This window comes from Exophiala xenobiotica (genome assembly GCF_000835505.1).
Source record: "Exophiala xenobiotica strain CBS 118157 unplaced genomic scaffold supercont1.1, whole genome shotgun sequence".
Lineage (NCBI taxonomy): Eukaryota > Fungi > Ascomycota > Eurotiomycetes > Chaetothyriales > Herpotrichiellaceae > Exophiala > Exophiala xenobiotica.
Genome location: NW_013562494.1, coordinates 3,050,148 through 3,063,894, shown reverse-complemented (window position 1 = coordinate 3,063,894; position 13,747 = coordinate 3,050,148). Strand labels below are relative to the sequence as shown.

Below are 13,747 nucleotides of genomic sequence, written 5' to 3'. Positions count from 1 at the left end.
CACCGCTTAAACCGTTAAACGTCGTTTCGCTTGTCCTTATGACGTGGTCCCTCCCACCTCCCACGAGTGTCAGCATTGATTGCTGAATGCTGGCTTTACCTTTTGACTGCTGAGTGCCCTAATTAGGCCTACAGTGTACATATACCTAGCAAGGTATGTTACTGGCGTTCCTAGAATGATATTACAACGGCGACTCGTAGGAGCATTTGGCGCATCGGTCAATCTGTCACGGTTAAGCAAGTGACTGATAAACTGATGTAAATATTGGATTTTTTGGCAGTCAACATCGACGATCTCCTCTGCTGTACTACTGGTGGTCCCGAGTGGCCGGAGACCTTTGCCGCAATCCGCTCCACACAAGACACACAGGAGTAGGTACCCAGTACGAGGGCTGTACTAGGGAAAGACATGGTGGCCAAGATGATGGATGGAGAGATGGTTCCCAGTCTTTCGCCCCCCATATCCGAACGCTGTCTTTCGCATCCGAAGTCCATGAACATCTGCAGCCTCTTCTTAGATCCACGCCGGTGCTTTCAGAAAAGCACATCGATAGACTTCTCAGACTTCTCAGACGCGGCAGGCATCCTTCTTCTGAGATCCGGCAGTGTGGTAACACAGAATGTCTATCCAGAATTTCGACCAGGGTCTTGTCAGGAGAGGCAGGTGGGTGGCATGCCGTCCAAGGCTTTGGGCTGGGCTCATGCAAGTTAAGAGGCAAAAATCGGAAATGGAAAATGATCTATCAGAACCGCGTGTAGTCAACAGCGCCACATGGAAATGTAGATCTAATCATGCATCTCTGCTCCGTTCCTCACGAAGCGAATCAGGTCCAGAACGATACCTGGAGACTATACTCGTATCTGCAAAAATGGCACCTTTTCGGTCGACCTTCAACGGTTTTTGAACGACTGCCTCCATCACGATTCGGTCAGGAGCGCCCGACAGCCGACATGTCTCGACTTCCTGTCAACAGTGTAGGTCATGTAGGGATTCCCTACCAATATCCATGTCCGGGTGACTTCTGTACTATGCCCATCAGATCTGGCATGTGCAACGCACCACAAAATCAAATTGCACATCCTTTGCCTATAACGGCCGAGGTGTCGTGAGATCACAGACTCAAGCGGTCTAAGCTGCGCACTCTTTTACCCGTGCTTCCGGTTACCAGACCCAGTTTGTAGAATGTCTCTTCACCACCAGCGTTGCGGCCACCGATGTACCATTTTTCCGGCCCCAAAGCATCAATAAATCCACCCGATGCATTGGAACTGTCACTGCCCCTTCTCTGCCTGCCTCGTGTCATTGGAGTTGACGTGCCTGGTGGGGACATGGAGAGGTTGGCATTGGTATGGGAATGAGAATGAGAATGGGGACCGCCGGGTGAATTGGGTCCAGGCGATCTTGATAACGGTGGAGCGTAGCGATGTGAACTTGGGTTCGAGGCGAAGGGAAGAGGCGATGGTGAAGAGGGTTTTGTTTGCGAGGCTTGTTGTGAGGAAGCGGATGCATCCCCTGTCGACTTGGTGGTGATCGTTCTGGTATTTGACGAGGTTACCGTCGCGTTCGTGGTGGAGACATGCGCCGCTGCTACGAGCGTACCCTGCGATACAGTGTCGTATGTTGAACTGGATTTGGCCTGGAATGTAGGATTGGTTCGGGCGCGGAAAGCAGAGAAGAAATTGGCGAAGAAGGGTCTGTTGGTAGGCATCATGTGCGACTCTGTGCCGTATCGAAGGTCAGAGGAATGTTCCAGATAGGGCGGCCTCAACTTCGAGCGAGTTTATACAGCTTCGAGGTTCAGAAACTGGTGGCCTGCGGCAGGCCTGGCCCTGTAATGGACGAAGCCGCTCTCTTCCGTATGTCCTCCACCTTTTACCCTATTGTCTCTCTTCCCACAGAGGCAGTATGCGCGCTTCTCGGACGATCAATGAATCGGGGAATCTTGTCAGCCACTAGGAATGGCCAACACCAGCGGTAGTAGGCTTTCTCAGCAGCGTGCAGCAGGCCGGATCGCCGAAGAGGATGTGGCTGGAGGGAAATGCGAGATGAGTCCCGGTTTCCGGCAACGATGATGGAGGAATTCAAGGAGGGTTTCGGCGTGGTAGGAGGAGTCAGAAAGGGTTCTCACGGTTGTCCCTGAGGGCCTTCAGCTTTCAAAGAAGACATTTATGGGAATAGAAACGATGTAAGAGGAGTTGGTTCACAACTTTCGTCACCTGCAGATCGGGCGGGCAATGCAACGAGGATGGGAGAAACCGGGAGTTTTAAACCGAGACAGGCGAGACGGGCACCAGTCAAAGGTGCGCAGTTGGGTGGCAGTGGCACTGAACATCCCGCACAGAAAGCGTGAGAAAGCCTGGGCTGGTGCAGCGTGTGCAGGCTAGCGAGGCCCATGCTCGTTTGCGCCCTCAGTTGGGTTTCCTGAGCCAGCCAATCATCGACAGGACAAATGCCATCAATGAACCGGCCAAGGCATAATAACATCATGGTCATATAATACTGCTATGTCCCGTTGGTTCGGCTGCTCATTCCTCGATGCTCTTGACTATCCTAGCAGTGCCTAGCTTATCTAGAACAGCGGTCTGTCTGAGCTGTCTAAGGTCCATGGTCACTACTGTGTAAGAGTGATTCGGTTCGGCCGACCGGGTCTTTCCAGCCATACGATCCCATCATTGACCGAATCATTGTCAACGAGATCAGAGTGCCCGAATACTTTTGCTGTGCAATTCCCACGACATACTCGCAGTTTCATCCAGCATGTCAACTGCTTTAGTCGTCATCCTCTTGAGTAAATTCAAGTATCTGCGTCGGTCAGCGACTGTCAGGGCTTTAACGCAATACGTTTCCACTTACCATATTGTTCCAGCCGGAACCACAAGATGTCACTGAACTAACTCCCATGTTTTCGAATCCAAGACTCGTATAAAACGGGACAAGGTGGTCGTGCGCAAGCAGAGCTATTCTTTCGGCGCATCTGGCGTCTTTGATGCGCTGAATGTACGCTTTGATCAAGATCGTTCCCAGGCCCAGCTTTTGGAACTCGGGAGCAACTGCGAGTGAGTGAAGGCAAATCGTGCCGCCCATATCTTGATGGCCCGCGGGTTCGTCATCAGTGCTGGATGGTAGAGAAGACCTCCTTGATCTCCAGTTGGAGGGGACTCGCATTGATGCCTCAGTCACACTGGGTGCAGGACTTCGTGTAGAGACGATATGGGCCATCAACCTCCGTTTGGGAGGGTTGGACGAGCTTTCCGCCTCGGCTTTTGTGGGCTGAGTGAATAATCCCAAGCTCAACTCCGGGCATCTGGTGAGCCGGTAATGAAACTGGAGATACATTGTCAGTCTGCATGCTGCGGCTTGAAGATTCGAGGCTATGCGCAGTACTGTGCACAAGGGTAATCGCCATCCGTGGATGGTGAATCTGCATTCTTACCTTTTCTCGGCTCGCCCTTTCCTCAGGCGGAAAGACCGACTCCTCCAGAGAGGAGCATTCATCGGCATTAGCAACCGACAATGCTTGGTTCTCAGGATGAAGGCGATCCCATTCGTGCGAGGAGCCTCGCCTACGCGCACCCAAACGTCCGGTAAGCATACTTAGTAAAGGATGATTCGCCATCGCATCATGGTCATCGTCCGAATCGTCCTCGGGATCTTGTAGATTGTTGCTGTATCTCTGAAGTTGGAGAGGCGCAGATGTTGAGTGTGGAGCATCATCCGACTCGGTATCTTGCATATCGACGTCGGCGTGCTGAATGTCGACAAAGCCATCTTCGTCTTGTGAAAATTGACCTTTTTGGGATTCGACCTTGGCAGTGCTCTCCGGCTGGTTCGATGTCCATGATTGGCTCATGATGGTTTGCTTCGGCCGACTTCTTGACTGGCTGTGAAGTTGGCGCCTTTATGCGTGTATCCTGCAGGTGTCCCTACCTAGTAGTGAAGAGAATCGCTGCGGTGGATAGAGATTGGTGCTGTCTCACTGTCACAATGCCGTACTTGATTCCCCACGGAAGGCCTAAAAGAAGAACGTCGGACGAGATGTTTGTAGAGGAGAAAATTTCCACAACGCGTTGTCTTCAAGGAGGAATCGATCCAGATTTGTCTGTGGCGAAGGCAAATTCAGTAGTCGCCCTGACAAAAGTGCAGCAACACAGTCGGCTTGTGAAACAAGGATGGAAAATTGGTTCGAAGTCCAAGATACTTGGGCTTGATGGGAAAAGAACAAACCCTTGCGACTATGTGACAAGGCACGCGACAAGACTAGAGTTTTCCTTTAAAGATCGAGGCAGACCGTTGGCAGAGTCACATAGCTTCGTGGGGGTAAAGGCCCTAAAAGTCGCCTATCGCTCTCCCTTTTAGATAATCAGGGCTTGTGCAAGTAGTAACCGAGACTGTAGTCTAAGCTTCTGTACTCGATCGGGGCATTTTGCCAGGTCTGGGATACAGATGAACATTTCATTTATCAAACCTTCTACAGGTATCTATTGGAGCGCCGCCTGGCACACAGGGGATTACTTGCCCTAAGAAGCAACGTCTGGACCGCCGTGACCGCCATGTTTATGCTTAAAATGGGCTCCCCAGATTCAACGCTAATAGCCACCGAGGCGCAATTGAGCGGCGAGGTGCGCGTCATTGTCACTGTGCCTGAGGATCGTGTTTCCATCAACATCCATCCAAATTTATAATGAGAGATCACTCACTGCTTTGAAAAAGTGGTCCAAGATATCCTTGCATAATTCTCTTCACTATCACTGTTCATCTTCCTATTACTGACACATTACCGTCGACATATCTCCAGGACACCCTTGTTTGCTATATCTCTTCCATCATCCTGATCATCATTAGTCCAGCCTCGACTTGTAATTCACCACTGGAACAAGATGTATGCATACTGTGCTGAATGACGATCCTGTAGAATGCTGACGGGATTTTAGGCGCATATCAATATCCATCGTCGCCTCTGATGTTGACTTACAGTCCGATTTCCTCAGTCTCGACGTGAGCCCGGACATGAGCCTCAACGACATCAAAGCCTTCATCGAAGCCGAGATCAACGTTCCTCCCTCCGCGCAGCATTTTCTTAAAGATGGGCGACCGGTCACGGACACCTCTATAAGTCTGACGCAAATGAACGTTCAAGCGGGGGACGTGGTGGCGATGGCCGTCCAGACAAGACAAAGAAGACGGCCTGCTCCAGAAAACACCTCAGGTCAGCCTGCGCGGAGAGCTGGAAGCGGCAGCGACCCTGAACAGCTAAGACTGCGTCTCCTGGGCGACTCACACATGATGGCGGAGTGTCAAAGACAGGATCCCGAATTAGCAGCTGCGTGTTCCGACCGGCAAAAGTTTCATGATCTCTGGACTGCCAGGCAAATACAATATGAGCAATCGCAGCGAGACAAAGAAAAACAAATTGCGTTGTTGGAAGCAGACCCGTTCAACGTGGAAGCACAGCAGAAGATTGAAGAAATGATACGGCAAGAGCGCGTTGCAGAAAACCTCCAGAAGGCCATGGAGGAAAACCCAGAATGTAAGACCCTTCTAAGAATGTAAACGGATGAGGCTGACTGGATCCTAGCATTCGGCAGAGTCACCATGCTCTACATCGATGTCACGGTGAATAGCACACCTATCAAAGCCTTCGTCGACTCTGGCGCCCAAACAACGATCATGTCTCCAGCCGCTGCCGAACGATGTGGAATACTGCGGCTAATTGACAAGCGATATGGTGGAATAGCAAGGGGTGTCGGCACTGCGACAATTCTTGGGCGGGTGCATTCAGCCGATATTCAAATTGGACAATACAATTTGGCCAGCAGTTTCACGGTCATGGAGGGCAAGGACGTGGATCTGCTACTGGGTCTCGACATGCTCAAGCGGCACCAAATGTGCATTGACCTTCAAAAGAATTGTCTACGGGTCCAAAAGGACGAGATCCCATTCTTACCTGAGAGCGAAATTCCCAAGATGATGGAGGAAATCCTTGAGCATGAACCAAAGGTTGAAGGACCCGACGGTACCACCATAGGTGCAACAACCGGTACAGTCGAGCCAGCTGCAGGACCATCGGCCAGCAGTAGTTCGAACGCAGGTCCAAGTGCTACATCGGCGCAGGTGTCCTCGCCACAACCGGCGGCAGCTTCAAGCAATTTTGGCCAGTCACAGCCCATAACGCAAGAGTCCATTGCAAAGATTATCGAACTGGGCTTCACACGAGAGGAGGCGATTGCAGCTCTGAGACAGGTCGATGGCAATGTGGAGTTGGCAATCGGGCTGCTGATATGAGAAACGCTTTGGTTGATCATCAGGGATAAGGGAAAGCATTTGCAGCGTTGAAGAAGCTTCAGTCAGCCCTTCAATATACCAAGTTTTGCATGCGCGAGCATGTGACATATGCTAGATAGAATGCGTTGCATATGTTAGCAGGATGATGATGTGCATTTAAAATGACCATCATAATTCCCATTCCCATCACTCGTTGGCCTTAGGGAGTTTAGAGCGGTTCGCTTAAGGAGAACAAATGCAACGTACTTTTGGTGGCTCAGAAGCACTCTAAAATCGTCTCATGGGCATGCATGGGCTTTGCTCCAGACTGGCGAGGCTTAGAAAATAGGCTTCGTAGGCGGTCTAACAAACGAGCTAGGGGAAAGGCATTGGGTGAGGCCGATCCAACTTGCCTACTGCTACTCCTCTTGCCAAGCCAATCGTCCTCTGTGGTCCACCTGCGCAACTGGGACCTGAATCGCAGCCGCAGTGAATCAAAGGCAGACTAAGAGACCATCGTCGTTGTTTACCACCACTCTCTACGGATAACAGACAATAGTAGCTTTGCCAGAACAATCGTGTTCTTAGGCAAGCAATTGCTAGGAGAATTGGATGCTGGAAATGAATCGACAAGGTAGGTTTGTTCTCTCTCAGGCCTGATCGACACCATTCCAAGCACACAGCACCATTTGCGAAAGGACAACTGCAATGCGCAAGGCATGGGCACCGATCTATTACAATTCCACGAATGCAACATAGCGGTCTGCTCTTAACGGAAGATTAATCTACCGCGACTCGCACCTTGAGTGAGCGATAGCGTCGTTCCTGAGCGCAACCCGGACAGACACAACGTACGTGAAGACGCGGCTTTTTACTACCGTCCTCGAACCCCTGCGATCTCCCTTCTTACGGACGCCGGCTGGGAAACTTGGGAAGGGAAGAGGGGGAAGCCATTCTATGTTGGCCTGGGCTGAGCAAAGAAAGACATTAGGGATGAATCATCTGCGATCGGAGAGCCCGCCTCAGAATATTGAGAAGGTGACCACTTCGAATGGTGCACCACCATGTCTTGTCGTCGGAAGAAGTGCTCATATAAGACATCATGGCACAGTTCTCCGTACGGCTTCGGTTCCGAGAGACAACAGCGACGAAACAATTTGCAAGGACGAACTCAGCCTTGCGGTTTCAAAGGATCGGACGCTGTTATTCGAGTCGAGTACTATTCTGGACGTTATGGCTCAAATGTCGCTCGCCTTGCTGAGAGTCGTCTCCTCCTGGACCGTAATCCGGATCAAGACGCATTGTTCGCTTCAGAGGCCACTCATCCGGATATCGAGATCCGAAGAGCCCTAGCCGCCCGGAGCCGCCTAGGAGATAGTGCCACAGAATCGGTGTCCTGCTTGGATCGTTGACTGTTTTGTCCCGCTGTTGCTGCACATATTCACTGACATCCTTATGTATGAATGCTAATTCACAGTCCATAGGTCAAGCACGACCGCCGTCAGCTGTAAATAACATGAACCAACAAAATCGAGGAGCGGGCAATCCTAGAATGGTTGCAAGCAAGCCTGGTACGCCGTTCATGACTATCCCGATCCCAAGTGGCTAATCATGATAGGTACTTGGGCCCAAGGTGGTCTTGCAAGTGCAGCGAGTGCTTCACAATCTAGCCGAGAGCCTGTAGCTCCAGACAACTGGGCCCAAGCCATGGCCTCAAGATCGAGCGCTCCTCTAGACCTTTCAGCCTCCTCGTGAGTGGCCCATATATGGATGAGTCCTGTCAAGTGGCTAATGTTGTCTCCATAGATTCCCCAGTCTCAACAACAGCGGCCTACAATCTCAGAGTCACAATGTCGGCTCCAGTGCTTGGCAGACTGGCCCTCCCCAGAACGAACAAGCTCTGAGACAGCAACTGCAATCATCTCGAACTCAAATATCGTCTCGACAACAACAGCAACAACCAAGTGGTGGTCGAGAGGGCTTCTATCCCACAGACACCTACTCGAGGAACGCTCCAATGGAATACTCTTCCGAGCAGTCTTCACAACCCCCCAGACGAACAGGCCAACTACCCAATGGGCCTCCTGGGCTTGTCCAGAGACCAAATCAGCAGAATGATGTTGCCTCTGGTGACCCCAGTAGAGTAACGTCTCCTTCAAGCCAGGCACAAATATGTAGGTCTTGCTCTGGGCCCTGACTGTCTCTGTTACTAATCGGCGCTTTCAGCTCGCTCACCAATGTCACAAAGTATGAATGCCCCAATCGGACAAGATAGATTTTTAGGGCAGGACGGGCGGTCACAGGCTAAGGACATTTCGCAAGACTCTCCCTCGCAAGCTGTAGGACTACAGGCGGGAAGTATGTTTGGCGACCGAGAACCAGGTGCAAGACCGGAGCAGTCAATTGAAATGATATTTGCTGGCATGAGCGACAGAGAAAAGTTCGGCATGAAAGGGTACATCGCGGAGCAAGATAACGCAACACCAGCGGGTCGAAGCCTGATGAGAGGGGTGGATTTATCGACTCTTGGAATCAACATGAGCTCTCAAGAACCACTACTGCCTTCATATCCTGGTCCCTGGGCTGACCATAATGCTCAACCACTGCGACCACTGGATTCGGAATACAGCGTACCGGACTGCTACACGGTCAAGAAAATCGCACCTCTGTCGAGTCGGATTAACGGATTCATGGACGAGACGCTTTTCTTTGTCTTCTACACCATGCCCCGAGATTACACGCAAATGCTGGTAGCTCAAGAGTTGGTGGCTCGGAAATGGCGCTATCACATGAGAGAGAAACAGTGGCTCACCCGAGATGAAGCATCTCCCAGCCCTGTTTTGCTTGAGGACAAAGTCAGCGAACAAGGCTACTACATCTGGTGGGACACAAAACTATGGAAAAAGGTCCGCCGAATCTACACCCTGAGGTACGAGGATTTGGAAGAACAACCGAGTATGGGCAATCGAACAATGCATGCAGGCGCCATGGGAGCTATGGCAGGAGGTATGGGCGTTGGCAATTTCAATGCCGTTCCCAGTCTCGAGAGGATGGCTGCTAGTGGAAGAGGATTCTGAATGAGTCGGCAATCTCCATGGGGCGAGATTGACTGTGATCCAAGGCCAGACCATGGCTCGTTTCCAGCAACTTCGCATTCATGCAGTATCTCGGACTGATTAGCAGACAGCTTGAAGCTGTCGAAAATGCAATCAAATGTGGTCCAGCTAGTCGACTCCCAGTGGTAAACTTGTGCTTTTCGATTACCCCATCGGCTTGCCTTGTTCACGACGAATTTTTGATATCACGTGCGCGGCTGTGGCGGGCTTCCGCCGACATCGAATTTCACTCCTACACTCATCGTCCTCGTCATGACTTCCACTTTGACATCTTCCATACCTTTAGTGTTCATGGTTGATGATCTACCAATTGCCATTCCAGCGCTCTTCCCACGGCCATGTGAAGCGTTTTCGGTTCATGTCAATTCCAGAAGTCCACAACTCGTTCATTTTCAATCTTAGCAATCTAACACAGTCGCAACAGTTTCAGCCTATTTCAAATTTACGACGGCGGCCGGTGATGGTTTGAGTTGCCGTGCTTTCCAACTTTCAGTCGTGGTATAATCTAGAAGAAATTCTGATCCCGATACTGCTCAAGATCAAGTACAGCGCAAGGCAACAGGATTTCTTCTCTTCTCGTTCATTTCAAGTCGCCAAACATGCCTTTCTCTTCCTGGTTCTTTCCTCCCAGACCCAAGCTCGAAGTACCCGACGGTGACAACGATGGAGGTTCCGATCGACCAGCATCGCGTTCAGCTATTGACGATATGGATTTTGAGGCTATTGCTGACAAGGTCGAAAACCTCCAGCTCGAACTGGCCTATGCATATGACCTGTGTGAACAAGCCAACCTACAGTTCGACAAATATCGTGTTCAACTTCAAGATCTTAAACAGGACTTGGGAACTGAACGTGCCTCGAACGCCATCCTCAAGGATATGCTGAGTCAGGAGAGGAAGAATTCTGCCATGCTCAAAGCGCAATTCAATTTCGCCAATCAAGAGGTGAAGCGGCAAAGGGTTCTCGCGAGCCAGTTGCAAGCAAGATTGAATACCGAGACTGCTTCGCTGAATGCTATGACTAAACATGCCCGCGCCGTTGAAAACCGGTTCGTGGAAACTCAATTCGATCTCGAATATCTGAAATGTACGACGGATGCGGAGAAACTATCACAAGCGCCGACAATCCAGAGCAAGGACTCCCCCATTCCAGCGCAGCCATTTGTGGTTGTTCTTGTGGATGGTGACGCCTATCTGGTGAGTACAGATCAAGCACCCGCCAGGATATGCGTGCTGACTCCGAGACCAGTGGTCACACGATATTTTCCTGAACGAGAATCGCATGCTCGGAGGCACTCGCATAGAGCCTGGCGGTCTTGCGGCGACACGGATCAAAAACGAAGTTACGAAATACATCATGGAGCAAGCTCCATCAATACCTGTTACGTCAAAGGTCATCACACGAGTCTTTTGCAACTTCGGGACATCCGAACGTCGAATGCTCTCTCGGCAAAGAGTACGGAGCACTGCAGTGGGCTTGCGTGAATTCGCAATCCAGTTCACTGAGAGAGTACCGCTGTTTGACTATTTCGACGCCGGAAGAGGTAAAGAACGAGCAGATGACAAGATCAGAGGTATGATCCCGCGGCCTCCGCTTTGGTTCACCACTCCTGACGTGCACTGCAGAGAACTTCCATCTCTTTCTGTCCACTCCGAATTGCCATGCAGTTTTTGTCGCAGCATGTACCGATAATGGATTTGCCCGAATGCTGGAACAATATGCAGATCATCCTTTTGCCAACCAGAAAATCATCCTGGTCTCCCCCGGCTACACGGCTCTCGAATTCGAGAGATTCCACTTCAAGCACGTCGAATGGCCGACTGTATTTGCCGTCAAGACCATGCCCCGGGAAACGGCCATCAAGCGCGATAAGGTTTTGCAAAAGCAAAGGGTGCAGAAAATCTTCGCACTTCGAGGCTTGACACTTGGTGTGCCGCAGATCGAGACCGAAGTCGACTACCATGATCTAGTCATGAATATGTTGCCAAAATGGAACATGAATGACGCTAAGATTAACGTTTCAGAAGATGTTGAAGTCAGGATGAAGCAAGGAGTTGGATCTGACGCCGAATGGAAAAGCAGTGGAATTTCGCCAGGCCTTCCGGGGGATGAGGACGTTGATTGAAGCCGCTGTTCGGATTCAACTGAGTCACATATGCAGACAACGCCAGTCCGCGCTGCATAGAAACCCTGACAATAGGAGTTGTCAGTCCTACGCCGTGGTTTCGAGCTTGTAGTGGCACAAGCACGGATATACGGGCGCAGCATCCTTCGCTGCGTGACAGAAGGGCTCGTGGAGGGCTTCAATTGCTGCTTTACTGAATGATGATATTCAATGGAGGATTCTGTCCACCAACGATCGCTGACGAACGTATGAGAATGTGCTGGCACCGACAATATTGGGTTTACATGGACCGAAACTACGTGTTTAGAAGCAGAGTCTGATAGAAGGATGTTGTCGTTCCAATGACTTCGAGGCGCTTACTTGCGATCACATAAACGATATCTCGTACCTGATCCGCCAATGTCTTACACAGCTAGGTGGTAGTATTGAAAGCCAGGCTGCGAGCGTCGATGTCCGTGTCTCGTTCGATTCCACTATCAGTACGAAGTACCGACGGGAGTTCTGGGAACGTATCTGGAAGATAGCGATGATGCAGTGCGTTCTTATTCTTATTAGTATTCGTTCACACCTCCTAAGTTACCTTAGTATTCCTAATCACCGGTTGTACTCAAGTTCGTCGTTTCATTTTTTTTTCTTGCTGCAGCACGCATCTTGCTTCGGGTTTCGATATCTGACAAGTACCCTTCGCCTCGCCTCGTATAGCGTCACGATTAACGTACCACTTGGTCCAAAAGTCAGTCATGCTGTTCATTTCCCGAGCCTCGCTCGGCTGCTCCTGCGGGGCCTTGTTGGCCATGACCTTCTTGCCCTTGGCCCTGGTCAATCTCGCGACCTGCCACGTCGACAGTCCCGTCCATCCTTCCATTCCCTTCGACGTCGATGTCGACCACCTTGGTCAGGACCCGATCCCGCTGGCGACCCGCGAATACTGGATGCGCAGAGCTATCGGCGCGCTCGATGAGGTCGTCGGATCGCCGTGTCCGTTCGCGGCGTTTGGAGCGGTCATTGTGAATCATACTGCTGCTGCTGCCGCCGCCGCCGCCGTCTCGGGGGATTATGTGGGGGAGGAGGTTTGTATTGGGGCGAACAGCGTGCAGGGACTCGGGAATCCGACTCTTCACGGTACGTTGCGTTGTATCCTTTGCATTTGTAACGATTGTCACGAATCACGCCCACGAATTGCTCTTTCCGGAGAGCCGAAGGCTAACCATTCCCACCTTTTGGTCATGCAGGTGAAATCGCGGCGATCAATAACTGCACCAGCATCCTAACAGATCCGGCGGGCAAGTATAAAATGTCTGGTGCTGAAGCCTTGAGAGCGCTTTCAGATTTGAGCTTGTACACAACAGCCGAGCCTTGTCCAATGGTACGTTCAAGAAGCTCCTTTCTCCCTTCAAATTCCTGTGCTTGCTTCAGGTCAAGCGCTTCCTTGTTAGAAATACTTATCCTGGAAAGGACGGGGCTGAGCACGGTGCAAACCGCTGCGACGACCTTGGCGAGGCAATCCTGGTTCTGACGTGACGTGTCGTTTGCACGCTTACTGACTCCATGTCGACGCGAGTTGTAGTGCTCCTCGGCCATCCTTTACGGCGCGTTCAGGGAGTACATCTACTCCACGCCTATCCACGGCGAGCACAGCTTGATCGCGCATGGATGGCCGCAGATCGACTTGCCCTCGAAAGAGATCTTCGCCAGGTCCGTTGGTCGGAGTGTCCGCACGAGGATCGTGCCGGAGGTGTTGGTGAATGAGACGGAGGGACTGTTTGCCTGGCAGTTTGACGGTGGCGATTGTCCCGCCGGTTGTGCTAAAGAGGGCGAGAAGGCTTGGTGTGTGAAGCAGGCCGAAGAGGAGCAAGGAGTGAAGGTTGGTGGGAAAAAAGAGAGCGTGAGGAATGAGCTGTGAGTTTTGAGCTGAGCTTGAGGCGTTTCTGTGTGGGTGGCGGCGTCGAAGAAAATAACTACAGTAGGTTCGGATCGAGGCAGTGGCCGTGCATGCGTGCCTTGCGAATATCGAAGACCACTCTGAACGAATGGACCAGGGCTACTCCGTATAGAAACGGTGCTTCTGATTATGGAATCGAGATGGGGCGAGCTGTGAGAATTTGTTTGTGGATCGAGAGGACGGCGAATGTAACCAGTGCTTACTCAAGTGCTTATGGCTATGCATACAGTGGGTATGAGTGGACTCAGCAGGGGTAGTATCAAAGATTATTGACGCCTATACCTATCTACAAAGGACAATCAT

The 13,747-nt window shown here is 51.2% G+C and overlaps 6 protein-coding genes across 7 annotated transcripts; 4 read left to right on the top strand and 2 right to left on the bottom strand.

Moving 5' to 3' along the window:
• Positions 1 to 728: 728 nt before the first annotated feature.
• Positions 729 to 2,233, bottom strand: PV05_01196 (uncharacterized protein). The gene has a single exon (XM_013466160.1). The coding sequence runs from the start codon at positions 1,709 to 1,711 to the stop codon at positions 1,112 to 1,114; it is 600 nt and encodes a 199-aa protein (XP_013321614.1). The 5' UTR covers positions 1,712 to 2,233; the 3' UTR covers positions 729 to 1,111.
• Positions 2,234 to 2,475: 242 nt separating this feature from the next.
• On the bottom strand, positions 2,476 to 4,285 carry PV05_01195 (uncharacterized protein). Its single transcript, XM_013466159.1, has 3 exons — positions 3,434 to 4,285; positions 2,854 to 3,324; positions 2,476 to 2,802 (listed from the first exon to the last, which is right to left on the bottom strand). The coding sequence occupies exons 1-3, from the start codon at positions 3,848 to 3,850 to the stop codon at positions 2,770 to 2,772; spliced, it is 921 nt and encodes a 306-aa protein (XP_013321613.1). The 5' UTR covers positions 3,851 to 4,285; the 3' UTR covers positions 2,476 to 2,769.
• A 146-nt stretch (positions 4,286 to 4,431) lies between these two features.
• On the top strand, positions 4,432 to 6,535 carry PV05_01194 (uncharacterized protein). The gene is made up of 3 exons (XM_013466158.1): positions 4,432 to 4,879; positions 4,932 to 5,527; positions 5,576 to 6,535. Coding segments are annotated over exons 1-3 (1,305 nt in total). The 5' UTR covers positions 4,432 to 4,877; the 3' UTR covers positions 6,283 to 6,535.
• A 207-nt stretch (positions 6,536 to 6,742) lies between these two features.
• Positions 6,743 to 9,513, top strand: PV05_01193. 2 transcript variants are annotated; one of them, XM_013466157.1, is made up of 5 exons: positions 6,743 to 6,895; positions 7,746 to 7,832; positions 7,880 to 8,012; positions 8,068 to 8,435; positions 8,488 to 9,513. In XM_013466157.1, exons 1-5 carry the CDS (start codon positions 6,874 to 6,876, stop codon positions 9,336 to 9,338), a joined length of 1,461 nt encoding a protein of 486 aa, XP_013321611.1. In that variant the 5' UTR covers positions 6,743 to 6,873; the 3' UTR covers positions 9,339 to 9,513. The 2 variants fall into 2 exon arrangements, with proteins under 2 accessions (XP_013321611.1, XP_013321610.1); XM_013466156.1 differs by having other exon boundaries at positions 6,743 to 7,112.
• Positions 9,514 to 9,648: 135 nt separating this feature from the next.
• PV05_01192 (uncharacterized protein) lies at positions 9,649 to 11,910 on the top strand. The gene is made up of 3 exons (XM_013466155.1): positions 9,649 to 10,573; positions 10,626 to 10,950; positions 11,003 to 11,910. Exons 1-3 carry the CDS (start codon positions 9,977 to 9,979, stop codon positions 11,500 to 11,502), a joined length of 1,422 nt encoding a protein of 473 aa, XP_013321609.1. The 5' UTR covers positions 9,649 to 9,976; the 3' UTR covers positions 11,503 to 11,910.
• A 386-nt stretch (positions 11,911 to 12,296) lies between these two features.
• Positions 12,297 to 13,628, top strand: PV05_01191 (uncharacterized protein; the record flags this gene model as incomplete). Its single annotated transcript, XM_013466154.1, has 3 exons — positions 12,297 to 12,624; positions 12,735 to 12,868; positions 13,070 to 13,628. The coding sequence occupies 3 exons, from the start codon at positions 12,297 to 12,299 to the stop codon at positions 13,403 to 13,405; spliced, it is 798 nt and encodes a 265-aa protein (XP_013321608.1). The 3' UTR covers positions 13,406 to 13,628.
• Between the last annotated feature and the right edge of the window lie 119 nt (positions 13,629 to 13,747).